Here is a 22449-nt window from a genome sequence, read left to right on the forward strand (position 1 = left end):
ATGTGGGTGCAGGGGTCCAAGCACCTGGGCCATCTTGTACTGCTTTCTTAGGCCATGGCAGAGAGCTGGATTGCAAGAGGAACAGCTGGGACTGGAACCAGTGCCCAGATGGGATGCCGGCGCCACAGGTGGAGGATTAACCTGCGCCACGGCACTGACCCCCACAAATATTTTCACCGCATCTTTTCCATATGCTAGAAGTGTCTCAGTGAAGAATTATGAGAAAAAACCAGAGTAAGCACACAAGAAAGAACTCTGCAGTAAGAACATCAGCGTTTAGCTGGTCAACAACATCTGCCTTTTCCCCATCGACGGCTGCAGCAGGGAAAGCTCTGGGTCTCCTGAGTATCTAACACAGATAGCACCCCTCACTGTTCAGACCCGAGTTCCTCCCTGAAACCCAGCTGATAGAAGAAAAAGAAAAGAAAAGAAACCTTAACAAGTTAGCTTAGTCATCCCCATTTGGGTGCTGTAAGGTTGTACTTTCCAGGTGGGTAAAACCTTTGAGTCTGTGGCCTTTTACACCACTTACTGTCGAGATGAAGCAATGTGTGATGCGTGCATAGACACGAGGTTCTTGTGTCTGCTGTGGGAAATGAGGTTTGCAGCCAGCACAGGTGTGCTCAGAGCAGTGGAAGCCCGCATGGGTGCTGGCTCCCCGGATGGGTGAGGCGTTGGGATGCACACTGCGGCTGCTCTTAGCAAACAAGGGAACCTGGAAACCGGCGAGGCCTGGCCTCTGTTAGGGTAGATCTGGAATCTGGGGACCCTGGGATTCCCCCTCTTTGTCCAGCCAGGGGGAGTTGTCACCTGGCTCTCAGCAGTGGTCCTCAGATGGGGAGAAGTGGGACGTGTAGGTCCCTGGCTGGAGCGTCCTCAGGATACACCGAACACATGGAGAGTGCTGGGGGTCATACTGTGCCCCCCAAAGACACGTGTTCAGGTCCTAACCCCTGGTTCCTCAGGGTGCAGCCACACCTGGGATCACAGGGTCGGAAGATGCCGTCAAGTAAGATGGGGTCACGGGGTTGGGCCCTAACCGAGGCCTGCCCTCCTATGAGAAGCCACATGGTGGACGGCAGGGTACAGCTGGGGTATGAGGCAAGGCACACTGAGGGCCAGCAGCTGCAGGAAGGTTGCAAGGGTCCCTCCTGGGCTCCAGGGGGAGTGTGTGCGACCTGCTGGCACCACTGGCCTGCAGGCCACTGAGGGGATGACTCGGATCCCCAAGCCCCTGCGCGTGCAGCGTTGTGGGACCTGCAGGCCACGTCTGGGCAGCAGCAGCAGGGTGGCACGGGGGAGCAGAGCTGCACTGACTGGAGGGAGCTGGCCTGGAGGCACTGCCTTGGACATGTGAAATGGAGCCCCACCCGGAGCCTCGGGGACCAGGACAACCGCTCCTCTTTGCTGACCTCATCCCCTATCCCAGGTGAGGAGGAGAAAGTGGACCTGCCACGCCCATGGGTGCCATCCTGACAGAGCCACAACAAAAGGGACACCCCTCCCTGTGGACCCCAGATGCCTCCCCACAGCACCCGTGCTTGGGGCCTGTGTGGAATGTGGTGAGCAATACACGAACCTCCTCAGCAGCCTCTGCAACAAGAAGAGACACGGCTCAGACAGGGCTCCAGTCCCTCAGCCCCGCTACTGTCCTCCTGGTGCCCTTGTCATCACGTCTCAGGAGCCCACAGCTCCCCTCGCCCACAGGGTCTTCTCTGGCCAGGCTTGCACAGTGCTGCCCATCAGCAAAGTGAGGAAGGCAGGCTCGTGGCAGACCTGCGGCCCTGGCCTGTGCGTGAGAAGCTGCTGCTGGTCAGCCCAGCGCACGTGGACAGCACCAGGCGTCCCCCCAGGCTCCAGCGCACGTGGACAGCACCAGGCGTCCCCTCAGGCTCCAGCGCACGTGCACAGCACCAGGCGTCCCCTCAGGCTCCAGCGCACGTGCACAGCACCAGGCGTCCCCCCAGGCTCCAGCGCACGTGGACAGCACCAGGCGTCCCCTCAGGCTCCAGTGCACGTGGACAGCACCAGGCGTCCCCTCAGGCTCCAGCGCACGTGGACAGCACCAGGCGTCCCCTCAGGCGGGGGGCTCCCACAGCAGTTTCATCACTCACACTGGACTCCACACACGCTAGGTGCTCTCACCCACGTGGCACTGGAGCCCGGGCCAGTCCAGCTTCTCCACTCAGGGCCGAGACCTTGGACAACTCACACAGCCGCCTCTGGGCCGCCCACCCTCTTGATGCCAGGATCCCAGTACCAGAGGGGTTCACAGACCCTGTGCTGGCCCTGAGAAGACCAGCACAGAGCACAGGGGCGACTCAGCCCTTCCTGTCAGAGGACATCCTAGGAAGACACATACTGGCCACTGCTGCTTACAGGACATTCAGTGATGTGCAGATGCCTCTGATGCTGTGCGTTATGAAGGAAAGTTGTGGAGCAAGTCACCGTGAGCGGGTCAGACTGCGCACGGGGGCTGGGGTCCTGGGCTGCAGCCCACGGGGACAGGTGTGGACTCGGGTACAGGGCCCAGAACTGTGGCTCCCAGGTACAGGGGCCCAGGGCTGCAGCTCCCAGGTACAAGTGGACTCAGGTACAGGGCCCAGGGCTACAGCTCCCAGGCACAGGTGTAGACTCAGGTACAGGGCCCAGAGATGCAGTTCCCAGGGACAAGGGCCCAGGGCTGTAGCTCCTAGGGACAGGTGGACTCGGGTACAGGGCCCAGGGCTGTAGCTCCCAGGCACAGGTGGACTCAGGTACAGGGGCCCAGGGCTGAAGCTCCTAGGGACAGGTGGACTCGGGTACAGGGGCCCAGGGCTGAAGCTCCTAGGGACAGGTGGACTCGGGTATGGGGCCCAGGGCTGTAGCTCCTAGGGACAGGTGGACTCAGGTACAGGGGCCCAGGGCTGCAGCTCCCAGGCACAGGTGTAGACTCAGGTACGGGGCCCAGGGCTGCAGCTCTCAGGCACAGGTGTAGACTCAGGTACGGGGCCCAGGGCTGCAGCTCCTAGGGACAGGTGGACTCGGGTACGGGGCCCAGGGCTGCAGCTCCTAGGGACAGGTGGACTCAGGCACGGGGCCCAGGGCTGCAGCTCCCAGGCACAGGTGGACTCAGGTACAGGGCCCAGGGCTGCAGCTCCCAGGCACAGGTGGACTCGGGTACGGGGCCCAGGGCTGTAGCTCCTAGGGACAGGTGGACTCAGGCCCGGGGCCCAGGGCTGTAGCTCCTAGGGACAGGTGGACTCGGGTACAGGGCCCAGGGCTGTAGCTCCTGGGGACAGGTGGACTCGGGTACGGGGCCCAGGGCTGTAGCTCCTGGGGACAGGTGGACTCAGGTACAGGGCCCAGGGCTGCAGCTCCTGGGGACAGGTGGACTCAGGCACAGGACCCAGAGCTGCGGCTCCCAGGCACAGGTGGACTCAGGTACAGGGCCCAGGGCTGCAGCTCCCAGGCACAGGTGGACTCAGGCACGGGGCCCAGGGCTGCAGCCCCCAGGCACAGGTGGACTCAGGTACGGGGCCCAGGGCTGCAGCCCCCAGGCACAGGTGGACTCAGGCACAGGGCCCAGGGCTGCAGCTCCCAGGCACAGGTGGACTCGGGTACGGGGCCCAGGGCTGTAGCTCCTAGGGATAGGTGGACTCGGGTACGGGGCCCAGGGCTGTAGCTCCTAGGGACAGGTGGACTCGGGTACAGGGCCCAGGGCTGTAGCTCCCAGGGACAGGTGGACTCAGGCATGGGGCCCAGGGCTGCAGCTCCCAGGCACAGGTGGACTCAGGTACGGGGCCCAGGGCTGCAGCTCCCAGGCACAGGTGGACTCAGGTACAGGGCCCAGGGCTGCAGCTCCCAGGCACAGGTGGACTCGGGTACGGGGCCCAGGGCTGTAGCTCCTAGGGACAGGTGGACTCGGGTACAGGGCCCAGGGCTGCAGCCCCCAGGCACAGGTGGACTCAGGTACGGGGCCCAGGGCTGTAGCCTCCGGGGACAGGTGGACTCGGGTACAGGGCCCAGGGCTGCAGCCCCCAGGCACAGGTGGACTCAGGTACGGGGCCCAGGGCTGTAGCCTCCGGGGACAGGTGGACTCGGGTACAGGGCCCAGGGCTGTAGCCTCCGGGGACAGGTGGACTCAGGTACAGGACCCAGAGCTTTGGCTCCCAGGTACAGGTGGACTCAGGTACAGGGCCCAGGGCTGCAGCTCCTGGGGACAGGTGGACTCAGGCACAGGACCCAGAGCTGCGGCTCCCAGGCACAGGGGCCCAGGGCTGCAGCTCCCAGGCACAGGTGGACTCAGGCACAGGGCCCAGGGCTGCAGCCTCCGGGGACAGGTGGACTCAGGTACGGGGCCCAGGGCTGCAGCCTCTGGGGACAGGTGGACTCAGGTACGGGGCCCAGGGCTGCAGCCTCTGGGGACAGGTGGACTCGGGTACAGGGCCCAGGGCTGCAGCCTCTGGGGACAGGTGGACTCAGGCACAGGACCCAGAGCTTCGGCTCCCAGGTACAGGGGCCCAGGGCTGCAGCTACTAGGGACAGGTGGACTCAGGTACAGGGCCCAGGGCTGCAGCTCCCAGGCACAGGTGGACTCAGGTACAGGGCCCAGGGCTGCAGCTCACCTTCTTCCTGCACAGAGGGGGATCTGGGCCCCAACCGACAGCCGCTCCCTCAACACCACGTTTGCATACTGCAGTTCGGGCTCCAGAGCCCTGATTCCATTCCTGGCCTTAGTAGCAAAGGTGCATAATTTTTGGGTTGGGGGCGGTGGCGCGGAGAAGCAGGGCTGAGTTCCCACTGGAGTGCCTGCTGGCTGGCTGGGAAGTCCCCAGCCTGGGCGGCGCTAGCTTGTCCCCACCTTCACCCCACCTCGCTGTGCTGCACCCCTAAGCCAGCTCACTGGCGGCAGCTGGGCTCTTCCAAGAAGGCGACTCTGATCCCAGGAGCTGTAAATGCCCCGGAAGACCCTATGCCCAGGAGTTGTCCGTGATGTCTGCCCACGGTCACTCCCATCACGTGCACATTTGAGCTGCAGGAAGGATGTGGGATCTGCTGGCTTAAAGCCAGTGTTGTTTGCCAGAGGCAGGGCCCGCAGCGGGGCCTGGCCCTAGAATCGGGCAAAAGTGCGTTTGGCTCCTGTGGTCTGAGTGACCCCCCACATCACAGCAGAGGACAGTGGGAGGGTGGCTGCAGGGTCCATGTTAGCAGAGTGGACAGGGCCGTGGCTCTGGGTCCTGCAGTGGTGGGGGGTGGGTGGCAGGTGGATCAGACTCGGCCGGCAAAGCTGAGTGCAGGGACTTGTGGCAGAGGATTCTGGGCAGCCTTTGCTCCTGAGAATTGTGGGAGCAAGAGGTGGCCTCCCTGTCCTCCTGGACCTGGACTGGACCTGGGTGTGTGGCTGGCTTCCTGGGAGGGGCGGGCACGCAGGAGCTTTGCCTGGGCCCTGGCCCGTGCTCACTCACGCTCTTTTCTGCAGATGTGGACGAATGCGCAGACCCGGCGCATGCGCCCTGCCACCCCTCAGCTCGGTGCCGGAACACCAAGGGCAGCTTCCACTGTACCTGCACTGACCCCTATGTGCTGGGGGACGACGGGAGAACCTGTGTAGGTGAGTGTGAGCGCGCCTACTTGGTGGCTCCATTTGCAACCTGCGACACAGGAAACGCGCTCAGCCCCTCTGCAGCGTGGGGGGGAGGGGCGGCTGCACTGCAGGACAGGTGGATGATGCCCGAGGTGCGGATGCCAGGGCAGCCCTGCAGCCTTGGTTCCTGTAGCCAGTGCAGGGGCACACCTCAGCCGAGGGGTGGCCGAGGACATTCGGGTTCACTGGGCACTACTCTCGCTCCAGGCCCCTTTGAACGCGCTCCGCCTGCCCTGACACAGGCCTGGGCAGTGGTTCTCGTGTGTGTGTCCCCAAGCAATGAGGGGTCTGGGTGCTGGGCTCCCCCGCAGGCCCGTGCAGGCTCTGGGGAAGGCTCGGTGAGCATGCAGATCGGGCACCAGATGCCACTGGAGGACTGCGTGCCAGCTGCTGCTGCACAGAGCGAGCCCCCTCCCAGCACCAGCTCCAGGCTCAGAGTCACTGCCTGCACCTCCCCCTCACCCCCTCCCAGGCCGCCCCCTTCAAGGACATCCACGAGTGTTCCCACCCTGAGCCGGGCAGGGGCTCACGAGGCCCTCTCTGTGCAGTGGGGTGGGGTGAGAGGACACAAGGCCCACGCGGCGCAGTCACCTGCCCGGCATGACCCGGGTGATGGACGAGGGGTCAGGGCTCGCCAGGCTGGACGCACCTGGGACAGTGGCCTCCAGAACAAGCAGGAGGGGCCCTTGCAGATGCAGAGGCTGGTGTGTAGGTAGATGCAGGTTCAGTATAGACTCAGATGCACAGGCAGACTTGATACAGGTCCAGGAGCATACATACATAGTCACGGGCCAGGTGGCGTCCCAGCCAGCAACAGCGCTTACCTAGGACGGGTACCCGGGGTTCCACACGCCCTCCCTGGCCACAGGTGACCAAAGGCACAGAGGGTCCTGCTCTGCTCGGCAGTCACCGTACCCTCTCCCAGCCCCATCCCAGTCCTTTCAGGCCCAGGGTCTCTGGGGTGTGCTCAGTGCTCCCTGGTCTGGGCACACAGGGATGCTTCCTGTCCCAGTGGGAACCTCTGCAAGGCAGCATCTCCCAGGGTGGAGCCACCCGTCCCACTCACTCTCCCCACACCCATGGCCAGTTCTGGGCTGAGTGTTTAAATGGCTTCTGCAGGCAGACAGATACCTCTGTGGGCTCAGCCGTCCCAGAATCAAGTGTGGGCCGGGGTCAGGTGAGAAGATGGACGCTGCCTGCCCAGCAGGCTCTGCTAACCTGGCCCCTTCTGTGCCCAGACTCCGGCAGGCTCCCTTGGGCGTCCTGGGTCTCCATCGCGCTGGGCGCCCTGTTTGTGGGCGGCGTGGCGGTGCTCACGTGGACAGTGATCTGCAGGTGGTAAGTGCCATGCACCTTCCAAGGCCGCATTCTTTCCTCTGGGCACGGCCGGTCCAGCACAGCCCAGTGCTCTTTTCCGGGCACGGCCGGTCCAGCACAGCCCAGTGCTCTTTTCCGGGTATGGCTGGTCCAGCACAGCCAGTCACCAGTGCTTCACTTCTCCCCAGGCAGATACAGGTTAGTGGCAGCCCAAAGGCACTGGCCTCAGAGCCGCTCCGAATAGCACATTAGACATGCTGGCGCATTCTTCTGCTTCAGGCAGTGAGAGTAGGGTGACCACCTGCACCCCTTGGGTATCAAACGCTTGGCTCTTGTTGGGGTGAAGGCTCAACAGAGAAGCAAGGTCACTCTGGGATGAAAGGTGCACTCTTGCCCCCTGCCGTGGACTCTTCCCAGGGCCAGATGTGCAAGCCCCGTCCCAGCAGGGCGGTCTGTGCAGAAGGAACCTGGCTGGGCCTGGCAGGACGGAGGGTACTTTTCTTGGCCCTGGTGGGCTGCACCTGCCTCCACTCCCCACGGCGGCTGCTTCCCTGGCAGCTGGTTGGCGTTATTAATTTTCTATTGCATGATTGCCTGTTCTAAACCGGGAAGACTAAGAAAAGCTCCACATACGCCACAGGTGTGAGTGCCGCCCCAGCCTGGAGCCCAGGATGGCCCATGCCCAGGACGCCTGAACACGCGCTGAGGCCCTGTGCCTCCTCCACACCACACCACGGGCTCGGCTCCACCCTGCAGGCATCTTCCCCACCTCCTTTCTGTCACTCTCGCTCCGGTCTGTTCAGTTCTCCCCAAGGCCTGCCGCGGTGGGTGATGGGCTGCGCTCACACTCAGGGTGTTCATCGGATACCGCTCATCCCGTGGGAGACTGATAGCCTCTATGTTTACAGGCGCCTCCTGGCACTCCAAGGCATACCTGCCCTTGACCTACAGAGGTCTTGTCACACGTTTCCCTGCATTGGACATGGCTGGTCTGTAGCAATTGGAAGCCAGATCCTCAGCCAGCAGACATCTAAGGGGCCTCTGGCGCTGGGCAGCAGCCTCTGCCCTGACCCTGGCTGCCCCTTCCTCCTGTCACCCCTCCTGGGCACCGTGCTCGTGGCCTGGGTGTCTGTCTGCCAGCTTAGGATCTGCCTGGCTGAGGACAGTTAACCAACACGTCTGCAGCAGGCTCTCGGGTCCCACAGAACTGACCACAGCGTGGCTCGGGTGGCTGAGCAGTTCTTCCAGCCGAGCTACAACGGCCGACACGGGAAGGAAGGCCTGCGTCAGGGCCGCTGCTCGGCCCATCAGTCCATCCTGCAATGCAGGTGCAGCCTCCACCCCTGGGCCTCGGTGTGACCCCACTGGGAGACGGTCACTTTGCAGATGTACTTCGTTAAGAGGGGATCATCCTGGGGTAGGATGGCCCTTAGACTGATGTGATTGGCACCTTTATAGCAAGAAACTTGGACAGAGGAGCACAGAGACCGCGGCCATCACGCATCTAGCAGGGCATTCAGTAAGTTCATGGAAAATGAAATTAAGAGATAAGATATTCTAATGCCAAAAAAAAAAAAAAAAAAGTGGAAATCCACGTGTATTTCTGTAGGCACGGAGCACCAAAGACCTCCAGCAACTGCAGCTCACCGGAGAGAGGCAGGGAGCACTCTGCCTTCAGAGGAGCCCGCCCTGTTGCAGCCGGGTCTCGGCCCTCCCTCTGCAGAGCCAGGAGACAGTGCTGTGGCTTGAGCAGTGTGGTGTGGGGGACGTCCAGAGGGCACTCGGGGAAATCGGCAGGCTCTGGGACACTGCCCGTTGCAGTGTGTCTTACACGCTGTGTGTGGTCCCGTCCTTGCCCAAGGCTGAGGGGAGGGCAGATTCTGGAACCACCGTGGTGTGTGCCGAGAGCATCTGACAGGGTCCTATGGTGCTGTGGCCTAGAAAACCATCAACTCTGCTCTCTCTCCACTGGGGGCAGAGGTTATTTCAGCTTGTCTTTAATCACTGTCTCTGGATTTAGTGAGAGGGTGACAGGAAATACTCCTTACATCTGTGATGCACTTCCTCTTAAAAACGTAGGTGTCACCAATACTTACAACCCTTTGCCAACCATGAATTAGAGTGAGCAATAAAAATTACCTGGGCTGAAGACAAATAGTTTCAAATCAACTGGTCTTGTAACTGCATCTACTAAGTGCTCCTTGGGGAAAGACCTGGAGTGACAATAATTTCAATTTATGTGATTTTACATTTGCAGAGTTGTTGTTTTTTTTTTTTTAAGATTTATTTATTTGAAAGGCAGAGTTTAGAGAGAGAATCTTCATCTATTGGTTTGCTCCCCAAATGGCTGCAATGGTCAGAGCTGGACTGGTCTGAAGCCAGGAGCTTCTTCCGGGTCTCCCACATGGGTACAGGGGCCCAAGGACTTGGGCCATCTTCCACTGCATGCCCAGGTGCAATAACAGGGGGCTGGATTGAAAGTGGAGCAGCCGGGAGTCAAACTGGTACCCATATGGGATGCCAGCATGGCAGGCAGAGGCTTTACCCACCGCACCACAATGCCAGCCCCATTGCGGAGATGGCTGTGGGCATCTCACACTTTATCGTTATGAGAAGTGACAGCACTCAGCCTTCGTGCACAGGCAACGTTCCTGTTCTCAGACTGAAGCCACAGACTAAGTGAACGCCTCTCCGGGAGCCTCAGGAGGAAAGCCTTCTGCCACATTTGATTTTAGATTCTGGAGCCCAAAAGCCATGCTCCCAAGCACCAGTTTAGTTTTCAAAATACAACTTAACCTCATGTCGTGGAAAAGCAGGTGTTAGCTTGTGACAACACGTGTGACCAGGGGACACAGTGACTCTCGGAGGGAATCCATCTCCGTGAGGGGCCATGGGCCAGGCGCTGCTCTGGGACTCCAGGGAACAGTGTCCCCCACACACCTCGGCACCCCCAGGGGGATGCATTGAGCTCAGAGGGCAAAGGTCAGTGGCCCCTCTGCTGTTCCCAGGCTTTGACCAGTCAGCCCAGGTGTCATCCCCACATGCTCACTCTTCAGCTTCAGGAAACAGGTTGTGGTAGGGGGAGTGGAGGAGGGGAGAGGGGAAAGAGCAGAAGCAGGCTGAGATAGAGACACAGGAGGGAGCGACAGGGAGACAGAGGCTGAGAACCTAACGTTACACCTGACCCCGTCGGGCACTCAGTCCGCGTCCAGCTCCACTCTCAGGGAAGCAAAAGGGCCTTGCTTCCTGCCCTGCCCCATTCCACCTGCCGTGCTGTTTGGGATATAAGGCCATGTTCTGAGTCAGTGACTTCCTGTGGGGCCGTGTCCCCAAGGAAACGCTGTGACCACAACCACGTCCGTGCAGCCAGCTCCCTGATCCAGCCTTGATGCCACTGGTAAATATCGTCAGTTTTAACTCCGTTGTGTCGCTGAAATTCTTCCACCAAATTGAGTTTTTTTTTTTTTAACTTTTTTTTTTTTGACAGGCAGAGTGGACAGTGAGAGAGAGAGACAGAGAGAAAGGTCTTCCTTTGCCGTTGGTTCACCCTCCAATGGCCGCCGCGGTTGGCGCGCTGCGGCCGGCGCACTGCGCTGATCCGATGGCAGGAGCCAGGTGCTTCTCCTGGTCTCCCGTGGGGTGCAGGGCCCAAGCACTTGGGCCATCCTCCACTGCACTCCCTGGCCACAGCAGAGAGCTGGCCTGGAAGAGGGGCAACCGGGACAGAATCCAGTGCCCCGACCGGGACTAGAACCCGATGTGCCGGCGCCGCAAGGTGGAGGATTAGCCTAGTGAGCCACGGCGCGGCCCAAATTGAGTTTTTAAAAATTAACTGCTCAGCTCTCTGGCCCGCCTAGTTTTGCCGAGTAGACGTGTGTGGTGAGTTCTGTGAGCCACTGTTCCTTCATGTCTGGGTCTCCTGGGTCTGTGTGTGTGGCTGGTGTGCTCTGACTTCAGTCTCTGCCTGGGGGGTACGCCGGTGGAGTGCGAATGTGGAGTCCACCTCGAGTGTGGCCTCAGCTGCTCTGCTGTTTCCCGTGCGGGCTCCCCGGTGTGGGTCTCCTTTTGTCTTCGCCTTTTCGCTGTGTCAGCTGTTTTATATCGATTGCTTCCACACTATAAACCTGGACAAAAGGTGGACAATTTGCATTGGTTTCCTACTCACCCACGAGAAAGCCTGCCATGAGGCCAGGCTGCTCCGTGTCCACATCCCAGTGCCTTTCTCCCCGCCCCACTTCCCACCACTGGGGCTGCCTCCTCGATCACTGGGTTCATGGTTCTCTGCTCTGAGACCGGCCTGTTAGCCCAAGGGCTACTTCCGTGTCCTCGCTGCTAGGTACCGCTCGCTTCCTATGCAAGAAGTACCCTCCCCCGTGTCACTCACTTCTCCCTGGCAGAACCAGGGCTGCCAGCCATTCTACCACCCCCACACCACCACTGACTGGCACCAGCCTGGCCTCTGCTCGTGCCCACAGCCATTGTCGTGGACCTGAGGCACCGCCCCCACCCCTTCTGAGCTGGGTGCAGCAGCTCCTGAGGGCAGGGGGGGACCTTGTGCTTAGGTTCTGCTCAGTTCCTGGCTCAGCCCCTCCCCTTCTGCATGCCTGCCACATGGGACCCACATGTGTCTGCATACACAGCACATGTGTTCTACCACATGTCTACATACACATGTGTGTTCCACATATCTGCACACCTGTGTTCTACCACATCTGCATACACACCACATGGGACCCACATGTGTCCTCATACACACCACACCTTCCACCACATGTCTGCTTACACACCACAGACATTCCACCACGTGTCTGCATACATACCACATGGGACCCACATGTGTCATCATACACTCCACACATTCTACCACATGTCTGCTTACACACCACAGACATTCCACCATGTGTCTGCATACACACCACATGGGACCCACATGTGTCCTCATACACACCACACCTTCCACCACATGTCTGCTTACACACCACAGACATTCCACCATGTGTCTGCATACACACCACATGGGACCCACATGTGTCCTCATACACACACCTTCCACCACATGTCTGCTTACACACCACAGACATTCCACCATGTGTCTGCATACACACCACATGGGACCCACATGTGTCCTCATACACACCACACCTTCCACCACATGTCTGCTTACACACCACAGACATTCCACCATGTGTCTGCATACACACCACATGGGACCCACATGTGTCCTCATACACACCACACCTTCCACCACATGTCTGCTTACACACCACAGACATTCCACCACGTGTCTGCATACATACCACATGGGACCCACATGTGTCCTCATACGCACCACACCTTCCACCACATGTCTGCTTACACACCACAGACATTCCACCATGTGTCTGCATACACACCACATGGGACCCACATGTGTCCTCATACACACCACACATTCTACCACATGTCTGCTTACACACCACAGACATTCCACCATGTGTCTGCATACATACCACATGGGACCCACATGTGTCCTCATACACACCACACCTTCCACCACATGTCTGCTTACACACCACAGACATACCACCATGTGTCTGCATACACACCACATGGGACCCACATGTGTCATCATGCACTCCACACATTCTACCACATGTCTGCTTACACACCACAGACATTCCACCATGTGTCTGCATACACACCACATGGGACCCACACATGTCCTCATACACTCCACACATTCTACCACATGTCTGCTTACACACCACAGACATTCCACCATGTGTCTGCATACACACCACATGGGACCCACACATGTCCTCATACACTCCACACATTCTACCACATGTCTGCTTACACACCACAGACATTCCACCATGTGTCTGCATACACACCACATGGGACCCACATGTGTCATCATACACACCACACCTTCCACCACATGTCTGCTTACACACCACAGACATTCCACCACGTGTCTGCATACATACCACATGGGACCCACATGTGTCCTCATACACTCCACACCTTCCACCACATGTCTGCATACACACCACATCGGTTACATATGTGTTTGCATACGTACCACACATCTACTACATGTCTGCTTACACAGCACATGCATTCCACCATATCTGCGGACACACCACACAGCCCACACGTATATGTGCACATAGATGGGTCCTGCATGTGTCTGCATACACACTAGAATGGTCCCATCACATGTGTAAGTGCGCACTGCATTGGCTCCACCCACTGTCTGTGGACACCTTGCTTCCTCCCAACATCTGATTATTGTGAATTAAGCTGCAACATCTAGTATTACCCTTTGTAATACAGTTCTGGGTGGTTTTTAGCATGTATCTTGTTTCATGCATGTAAACTTTACTTCCCCGGAGGATAGTAGCCCTGAGGGGCAGACCAAGTCCCACACCGTAGAACAGTTATGAAGGCCACCCGGCACCTGTTGCAGTCATTACCAGAGAGTGGATTAGAAGCTAATGTACTTTTATGCAGGTGGACACCTGTCAGTCACTGCTAACCAATGCCAGGTGCGCGCTGGCCGCCCACCTGTCTGAGTGGATGGTGACTAAGAAGTCAGTGCACACTGACCCGACACTCACTCGATGCCTGCCCAGCGCCAGGGTGCGCGCTGACCGCCCATGTGCCTGGCTCCCTCCCGTTCTCACTGCAAGTCCCCGAGGAAGTTGTTGCTGTATCCACTTTGTGACTGAGAAAGCCGTTTGACCAGCCCAACTCAAGTTAGCGCCGTGCGCTCTTCTGTGACATGAGGGCAGATAAATTGACCAGGATGGTTGTTTACTGAGCTAAATGTAGGCGATGGAGAGAAACGTGGATGTGTCTGCTAGGAATACGACACGGAGGAGTTGCGGGCTGCTTTTCACAGCAATGCCAGTGTTACCTCTTCAAGGCGGTCTGGCTCGGTGAGGCCAGGGAACCCTCTCTGATGAACCGTGAGGTCTGTGGGCATCAGCCCATGCTGTGCCCTGGCGGCAGCTGTGGTGCAGCCATGGCTGTGAGTGAGGATGCAGGAGGGGGCACACAGACCCCCGCCGAGGAGCTGCACCACTGACCTCGCTTCTGTGTCTGCAGCCGGGTGCAGGGCCCGGAGCTCGTGCCAGACCACAGAGCTTGTCAGCGTCCGAGTGGCCAGGGCCACCGCAGGCCACCTCCTGGGAGCTTGGCCAACCTCGGCACATCAGGATGCTCTGAGCTATGCTGGAGAGTGAAACGGGGCCACTCCCCTTCCCACTTAAGAGAGCCCAGTGTGGTGTGTGGGCAGCACGGCAGGCTGTTCCGCACATGCACAGGTCATGATTGCTGACTCAAGTCACAGGAAAGGCGTGAGGTTTGTCTCCCCGTGCATCCAAGTCAGAGTCCTGGAATCCAGGGTCAGTCCAATTTGTGAACCACTTAATCTACGCTAACTTCACACTGCAGCTCCCTCTCTGTATAAAGAAAAGGCCACGAAACTTCTAGAAAGCAGCCTCTCGGACACCCCTGACCTTTGACCCTTGATGGAGAAAGTGGAGGCTGTCACGTGAGTCACCGCCAGGCTCTTCCTGTGCTCCTCGCCGTCCTGAAGCCAGGGCCCCGGGGGAGGAGCTGCAGCCATGGGGTTTCCCGGAGCCAAGCCAGGCAGAGCACAGGGGTCCCGCTGTGGCTCAGAAGGCACGTTCCGAGGATAATGGCGGTGACCGTGTGTGGTGTCTGCCGCAGGTCACAGTCAGGGTCTGAGGCCACACTGCCGGTGACAGGGAGCGGTGGAAGAGCGACGTCCCCCTTGGGACGCAGGCGGCGTCAGATCGCGGGGGTCTGCGCTCCGCACTTGGCGCAGGTGAGTTTCCCTGCGGACTCTCGGGGTCACAGCGCCGCTGCTTCCAGAGAGGGCGTCCAAGAAGTGGACATGGCTCTGGTGCCTGTCCTCCTGCACGCTCTCCTGTCCACACTAAGTCTGTCAGAAGCGAGCCAGTGTGGACAGCACCAGGCAGACAGAACTGGGACCCTGAGGGAGAGGGCAGCAGTGCCCCTCCAAGCACAGCCACCTGGGCCTCACCTCGGAGTCGGCCCCGCCCCCACAGGAACCTGAGAATGCTGACGTTTTAACATGTGTGTATTTGAAAGGCTGCGTTACAAAGGTCAGGGCTGGAGCCCTGGCTTAGCAGGTAAAGCTGCCACCTGCAGTGCCGGCATCCCATGTGGGTGCTGGTTCGAATCCCGGCTGCTCCGCTTCTGATCCAGCTCTCTGCTCTGGCCTGGGAAAGCAGTAGAAGATGGTCCAAGTGCTTGGGCCCCGGCACCCATGTGGGAGACCTGGAGGAAGCTCCTGGCTCCTGGCTTCGGATCGGCGTAGCTCCGGCTGTTGCAGCCAATTGGGGAGTGAACCAATGGATGGAAGACCTCTCTCTCTCTGCCTCTCCTCCTCTCCCTGTGTAACTCGGACTTTCAAATAAATAAATCTTTCAAAAAAAAAAAAAAGTTACAGAAAGGCACAGAGAGAAAGAGTCGTCCATTGTCTGATTCACTCCCCAAATGGCTGCAGTGGCTAGAGCTGGGCTATGCCAGGGGCCAGGGGCCCCTTCTGGGTCTCCCTCATGTGTGCCGTGGCCCAAGCACTCTGGCCATCTTCCTCTGCTTTCCCAGGAGCGTTAGCAGGGAGCTGGATCAGAAGTGGAGCAGCCGGGCCTCCAAGCAGTGCCCATATGGGTGCCGCACTGCAGGCGGTGGCTCTAGCTGCTACACCACAGCGCCGGCCTGGAAAATGCTGGCTTAAAGTCTGGTTCTTCCCAAGGAGGAGTTGTGCTGAACGTGGGAAAGGCAGGCTTCAGTGCCTTCCAGCACTTTCACCTCCACAGTGTCCGGTGAAACAGCCACCATGGCAATCCCAGTCCCGGCTCTCAGAAGCAGCGGGCATGGGGCACAGGCAGAGCCTCAGGGAGACGGGGCGGTTGCAGCCCCGTGCCTGGCGCATGGCTGTGGTGAGTGGCGGTGCCATCTGGGTTTCCGTGTCACTGAACAACCACAAGCTTCCGTCGGAACATCCGGCTTCGCAACAGGAATACAGAACTTTCATGTTTGTCAGTTAAACATCAGATTCAAATCTGGACTGCTGTATGCCCCCCACACGAGAGCTATCCTGGGAGCCTGCCCTGGCTCCCCGATGGAGGGACGCCTTGGCCAACCTCAGTGCACAAGGGACGTTTGTCCCAGCCACACATGGGACAGAGGCAGGTGTCTTCTGGATGGGGACCCGGGCTCACCTCTCAGCCACACCTGGGCACCGTGGGCCGGGCTGACACCCAGGGCAGAGGCAGGTGTGTGTCTGGGGATCTGAGCTCGCCTCCCAGCCACACCTGGGCACCATGGGCCAGGCTGACACCCAGGGCAGAGGCAGGTGTGTGTCTGGGGATCTGAGCTCGCCTCCCAGCCACACCTGGGCACCGTGGGCCAGGCTGTCACCCAGGCCAGAGGCAGGTGTCTCACTCCCTGTGTCCCGCAGGAGCCCGCCTGTGGGTCCCAGATCCTTCTCTGCAGGTAGGCGCCCCCTGCATTTGGAGCCTGCGCTCCCCAGCATGCGTCCCTGGCCGCCTCCGAGAAGCAAACCACGAAGCTTGGAGCCAGAAACTTCCTCCCCAGTGCAGTCAGAAGGAGCGTGGCTGCCTCGGCCACCTGCTTGGGACGTTTCTACAAGTGATGTGTGTGCTGCCGCAGAGGCCACGGTGGACACGGTGCGAACCGTCCGTGGAGAGAGCAGAGCCCTGCTGGGGACCGTGGTGCCATCTGGTGGAGGCACGCTGGCACGGGCCAGGAACGCCTCGGAGTCGCCGTTCTGACTGTTCTCCTAGGAGTCCCGTGCTGTGCTGCAGTCCCTCCGAGCCCTGAGAGCGAACCCCTGGCCTCCCCCTCCGCAGCCCCTTCATGAACACTGGTCCGGGCTGGGGTGCCCTAGATGTACCCACACACCTCTCGCACTGATAAACCTCGGAGGCCCCGTCACACTGCCGCCCTGCCTCAGGTTTATTTTAGTGACGCAGGATTTGTGCTCCAATTTTAAGTCTGTGCCTCTGCTGCTCTGCCCTTCCCCCAAGCTCCCCCACTCCTGGTCGGTCTTCCCCAGCCTCAGCCGCCCCACCCCATGCGGGAGCCAGCAGCTGTGCTTGCCCGGCTCCTGGGGACAGAATCTGACCCTGAGGGGAGGGCCAGGGCCGCGTGGGACCCACAAAGTGAAGCCGTTTGTGCTGTCACCCCGGGACCTCTCGGTGTTGATGCCTCCTTGCCTCCCCCGCCCCCTCTCCCTCGGGGACACAGCCCAGCTGTCCTTGCAGGGACCACAGCCAGCCCTCGCCGGCTTCCTTATGTTGCTGAGCAGGGCCTGAACCAGGGGGCTTGCCTCTCTGGCCCAAGGTGACGAGCAGGTGCAGCCAGGTAAAGCTGTCTCCATGCAGAGACCAGGCACAAGGGGACGCGTCTGCCCAGGGACGCAGCCCATGAGAACCGCGGGCAGCACCGCCAGCGAGGGAGCATGGTACCGGGAGCTCAGGGGCCTTTGCCCTGCTTGCCAAGGCCCGCACCGCTCACTGCGCATGACCTGAACACAGCAGGGCTGCTCGCAGAGCGGCGGCTCCGTCTGTTCCTGTTGTTAACACGAAGCCTGTGAATGATGGGAAGATGGGGCAGAGATGAGCACAGCCCGGCGGTCACCACCCTGCCCCTGCCACGGGGACACGGCCTGGGCTCCAGGGTGCTGAGGTTTTCCCCCACAGGGCGGCCGAGATGGAGGGGACAACAGCTGGGGAGACAGAGGAGCCAGGCCACACCACCGGCCAAGTCCACGTCTGCCTCCGAGCCTCCTGCGGCATGGGTGGCTGGGAGACAGCCCTGGCACTGCCTGTGCCCTCTGGGGAATGAACTTGTTCTTACCCGGCCGTCGGAGCCCTTGTGCTCGGCCCCGCCCACCTCTTAGGCGGTGCCCGTGAACAGTTGTCCAGGACCAACAGCCCACGTCATGGAATCCCAGGAATAGTGCAGTGTGGGCGCGGCCAGTTCAGCCACCCGTCATGACCCCCTCAGCACCAAGCACGGTCCCTGCATGCCCTGGCCAAGCTGGGAGCTTGGTTGCTCCACTGGTGTGAGAACCCCAGCTGGCCTGCTGTCAGGGTCTGGAACGCTTTTGCCGAGTCTGACCCATTTCAGAATCTAAGCGGGCTTGTGCTGGGCTTGGTACCTTGGGAGTTGCTCCGTTTCTTTCCCCTGCGGCCTCCCTCTCTGGTTACTTCCCTGGTGCTGTTCCCAGGGGAGCCTTGCACACTGCCAGGGGCTGGCCTGCGACTGGGACCCCTGGCGTCCTGCATGGTAGCCCGGGAACCTAGCCCAGAGGGCACTTTGGGCAGCCGTGGCTGGACAGCAACGTGGCTGGTCCTGGGCACAGAAGTGGATGCTGAGAGTCAGTGAGCAAGCTCAAGTTTAACGAAAGAGGAAAGCAGTTCACACTTGGCCAAGGGCCCTGCCCACCTGGAGGCATTGCCCACCACAGCCTGGGAGTTCCCATCGGGGCTGGCCTTTGGGCCTCTGTGTCCTTCTGCTGGCCGGGTCAGTCAGCAAGCATCGTGAGTGCCCCACCCGTGTGGACCCGTGGACCCAGCAGCACCTGGGAGCGAGGGTTCTGCCCTGCGTGGCGCCTACGGGTCATGGGCTTCTCGCTCGGTGTGGTTCTGGGTAAAGTGGCCTTGAAGGGATCTGATTCTGAGCGTCTCTGTCAGGCAGCGCCACCTGCTGGGCATCTGGGGAAGCAACAAGTGTTTTCTCATCCAGCCGCCTTTCTGTAAGGCTTTCCAAAGTGCTGGGCGTGGCCCTGACACATGGGCGCCCATCCACTGCCCTGCTCTGGGCGTGGGCCTGACGGTGGACACTTCTCCACCTGCCCTGCCCTGGCGTGTGCCTGACACATGGACGCCCTTCCACTGCCCTGCTCTGGGCGTGGACCTTATGCGTGGACGCCCTTCCACTATCCTGCTCTGGGCGTGGCCCTGACACATGGGCGCCCATCCACTGCCCTGCTCTGGGCGTGGGCCTGACGGTGGACACTTCTCCACCTGCCCTGCCCTGGCATGTGCCTGACACATGGACGCCCATCCACTGCCCTGCTATGGGCGTGGACCTTATGCGTGGACGCCCTTCCACTATCCTGCTCTGGGCGTGGCCCTGACACATGGACGCCCTTCCACTGCCCTGCACTGGGCATGGACCTCATGTGTGGCCACTTCTCCACCTGCCCTGCTCTGGGTGTGGGTCTGACACATGGACGTCTTTATACCTGCCCTGCTCTGGGCATGGACCTCATGTGTGGCCACTTCTCCACCTGCCCTGCTCTGGGTGTGGGTCTGACACATGGACGTCTTTATACCTGCCCTGCTCTGGGCATGGACCTCATGTGTGGCCACTTCTCCACCTGCCCTGCTCTGGGTGTGGGTCTGACACGTGGACGCCCTTCCAACTGCCCTGCTATGGGCATGGACCTCATGTGTGGCCACTTCTCCACCTGCCCTGCTCTGGGTGTGGGTCTGACACATGGACGTCTTTATACCTGCCCTGCTCTGGGCATGGACCTTATGTGTGGACACTTCCCCACCTGCCCTGCTATGGGCGTGGCCCTGGCACGTGGACATCCTCCACTGCCCTGTGCTGCCATGTGCACACCAAGGCTGGCAGGGCCCAGCCCTCCTGGCTCTGCTTGGTGCACAGAACAGCCTGGCCCTTCCCAGGACATGGAGAACGGGCCGCCCCTGTGCCACCCTACCTCCCGCTGCTCCCCAGACACTGCCCTAAGTCACTGCACATCCAGGCAGCTCATTCACAGGCAGACAGCAGGACCTGGTCCAAAGCTGGCCCTCGGCCCTGGCGTGGACGGTCGGCCTCCCTGTCCACACCCAAGACAGGCTCCTCCCTGTAAGCAGAGGGTCTCAGGCCTCCTGCTGTGCAGCCCAGGCCTGCTGGCACCGGCAGAACCCGTCCTGCACCACACCCTGTGTATCTTGGAGGACTGACCCTGGCCGCCAAGTGCCCAGGCAGGGGAGGAGGCAGGGGCGTAGCTGGGCTGGTTTTGTGGTGAGAATCCAGGCCCAAAGTCCTGCTGTGCTGAAGTGAGCCTGGGGCTCTTCTGGGGTGGCCTGGGGCCTCCAGGCTCTTGTCCTCAGAGCTCGACTCATCCTCCACCAGGCCCCGACACCTGCGCACAAAGGCCGGGACCCCTGTGTGTTGCTGTAAGCTCAGCCCAGAATTTGCCAGGTTCATGGCCAGCCACCTCTGTGGTGAGGGGCGCCGTGGCTGAGCAGTGCCGTGTCTATACCGCGTTGCATCCCTCAGCCTTCCCGCGGTGCACTGAACACATTCTCAGAGCGTTCCTGTGGGCGCCTCGAGAATTCACTTCACTTTTAAACATTCCTAGAATATTTTAAAAGCAGTAATAAGTTTCAGAAACCACTTCTAGGTTCCGAAGAGAAAACTGGAGAGAGAATCACAAACCACATGCACTGCTCCCAGGGACGGGACCGGTGCCCGCAGCCCACAGAGCCCGCCATGGCCAGGGCAAGAGGCCACAGCCCGCCGAGGGCAATCAGTGCCCGGCTGCTGTCAGCACTGCAGCCGTCAGCATGAGCTGGTCGGTGCTGTGCCCCACTCGGTCTCGCCGTTCACTGTGCTGGGGCCTGCGGACCTGCGGGAGGGGTCTTTAAGCCATGGGAGGGTCTTTAAGCCTACACATCCACAGCTCCGCCTGGGCCCAGAGGGGAGCAGCCAGGAAGCGAGCAGTAGTGAGGACGTGGCTAGGATGTCCCCAGGGGCACCTGGCAGGGGCTTGGTTCCAGTGTGTAGTGAGGACGTGGCTAGGATGTCCTCAGGGGCACCTGGCAGGGGCTTGGTCCCTGGTGTGTGGTGAGGACGTGGCTACGATGTCCCCAGGGGCTCCTGGCAGGGCTTGGTCCCCGGTGTGTGGTAAGGACGTGGCTAGGATGTCCCCAGGGGCACCTGGCAGGGGCTTGGTCCCTGGTGTGTGGTGAGGACGTGGCTAGGATGTCCCCAGCGGCTCCTGGCAGGGCTTGGTCCACACTGGCAGTGTGTTATGTTGTGTGACCTCTAAGAGATGTGGCCTGGTGGGAGGTGGTTACTGGCTCCATCCCTCGCTCTGACTTGCTGTGCACCTCTCCCACCATGCTGCTGTCCACCATGTGGCCACACAGGGCTCCCTCGCCAGAGCCAGGTCCACTGCAGCCTCGGTATATCCTGTTTCCTCTCTTCCTCCCTCCCTTCCTCTTGACAGACAGGTGTACGGATCATGAGCAGGGGCTCCCAGCTGCTGACTAACTTCCCAGATGCCTGCAATAGCCTTGGCTGGGAATTGGGAACCCAATACAGACCCCCAAGTGGGTGGCAGCGACCCAGCTACCGCCGCCTTCAGGGTCGTATTAGCAGGAAGCTGACTCTGGAGCAGTAGCAGAACTCGAACTGATGTGGGACGTGGGTGCCTGCCCCAAGTTACTTCTTGGTGGTAACAGGAAATGGACCACACCCCTTCCTAGCTCCCCTCCCCTCTGTCAACCCCCAGAGCAGGGAGAGGCTGCAGTCAGAGTCCTGCCCTGCATCCGGTGGCCCCGGAACTGCTCAGTGTGTTGTGACCACACGTCCCGTTCACAGGTTCTCAGGTCAGGGTCTGCTTCTGCTCCACGGTGTTGGCCTCGCTGGGAGACCCCAGGCCTGGGCTGGGGTCGTCAGGTGGCTCATGTTGTGATTCCTGCTGGCTGCTGCCGGGGGCTCCCTTTCCTCTCCGTGAGGGGTCCCCACTCCTGAGCTGGCTGAGATCCCCCAGCGTAGGGGCTGGTCGCTGGCCAGGGGTCCCCAGGTGTACACAGGCACTGGGTAGAAGCTGTCCTGCACACACAGGGTTCTGGGAAGCTGAGCATCTCTAGGAGACACAGGGCAGCCAGAGGAGGAGGCACAGCGCTGGCATGAGCCCCGTTTTCCCTGTATGAAGTCCAGAGCCCACTCACGCCAGCTTCTCACCAGCACCTGTCTCGGACATGAGTGGAGATGGGGCCCAGTGGGCTTTGGGAGCACGCGGCCAGTCTTGGCGGGGATGGGGGATGTCTCTGCACCCTGCAGTCACCCTTTGAAAGGGAGCGAGCAGACTGATGACAGCCTAGAATAGGTGGTGGTCTGCATGTGCTCAAGGCAAGCGGCATTGTCACCTCCCACCATGCAGGCTTCAGACTCTGGTTGGGAAGAATGTGTGATGGCACCGACCGGGGTCCCGTCTCCTAGAGGTGGAGGAGGTGTTGCGAGGAAGACCCTGTGAAGACCAGGGATCCCCCCACACCAAAGGAAATCCTGATCGTGCCACTGCCCGGCTGTGCCCAGCGTCAGAAGTCCCACCGTGAGGGTTCTCTCACAGAAGTCAGGTCATGTGACCACGCTGGGGAAGGCCGCAGCGGGTGTGCAGGTGCCGCCTCCCACAG

General features: G+C 60.4%; 1 protein-coding gene across 1 annotated transcript in view; it reads left to right on the forward strand.

The window, feature by feature from the left end:
- Positions 1 to 17966, forward strand: part of TPO (thyroid peroxidase) — a 66143-nt gene extending 48177 nt beyond the window's left edge. The window contains exons 13-16 of the mRNA XM_062210111.1: positions 5462 to 5593; positions 6865 to 6964; positions 14663 to 14780; positions 17907 to 17966. Of these exons, the coding sequence (XP_062066095.1) occupies positions 5462 to 5593; positions 6865 to 6964; positions 14663 to 14780; positions 17907 to 17966 (410 nt within the window). The remainder of the gene's footprint in view (positions 1 to 5461; positions 5594 to 6864; positions 6965 to 14662; positions 14781 to 17906) is intronic.
- The last annotated feature ends 4483 nt before the right edge of the window (positions 17967 to 22449 follow it).

Source organism: Lepus europaeus, chromosome 13 (genome assembly GCF_033115175.1).
Source record: "Lepus europaeus isolate LE1 chromosome 13, mLepTim1.pri, whole genome shotgun sequence".
In the NCBI taxonomy this organism is placed as follows: Eukaryota; Metazoa; Chordata; class Mammalia; order Lagomorpha; family Leporidae; genus Lepus; species Lepus europaeus.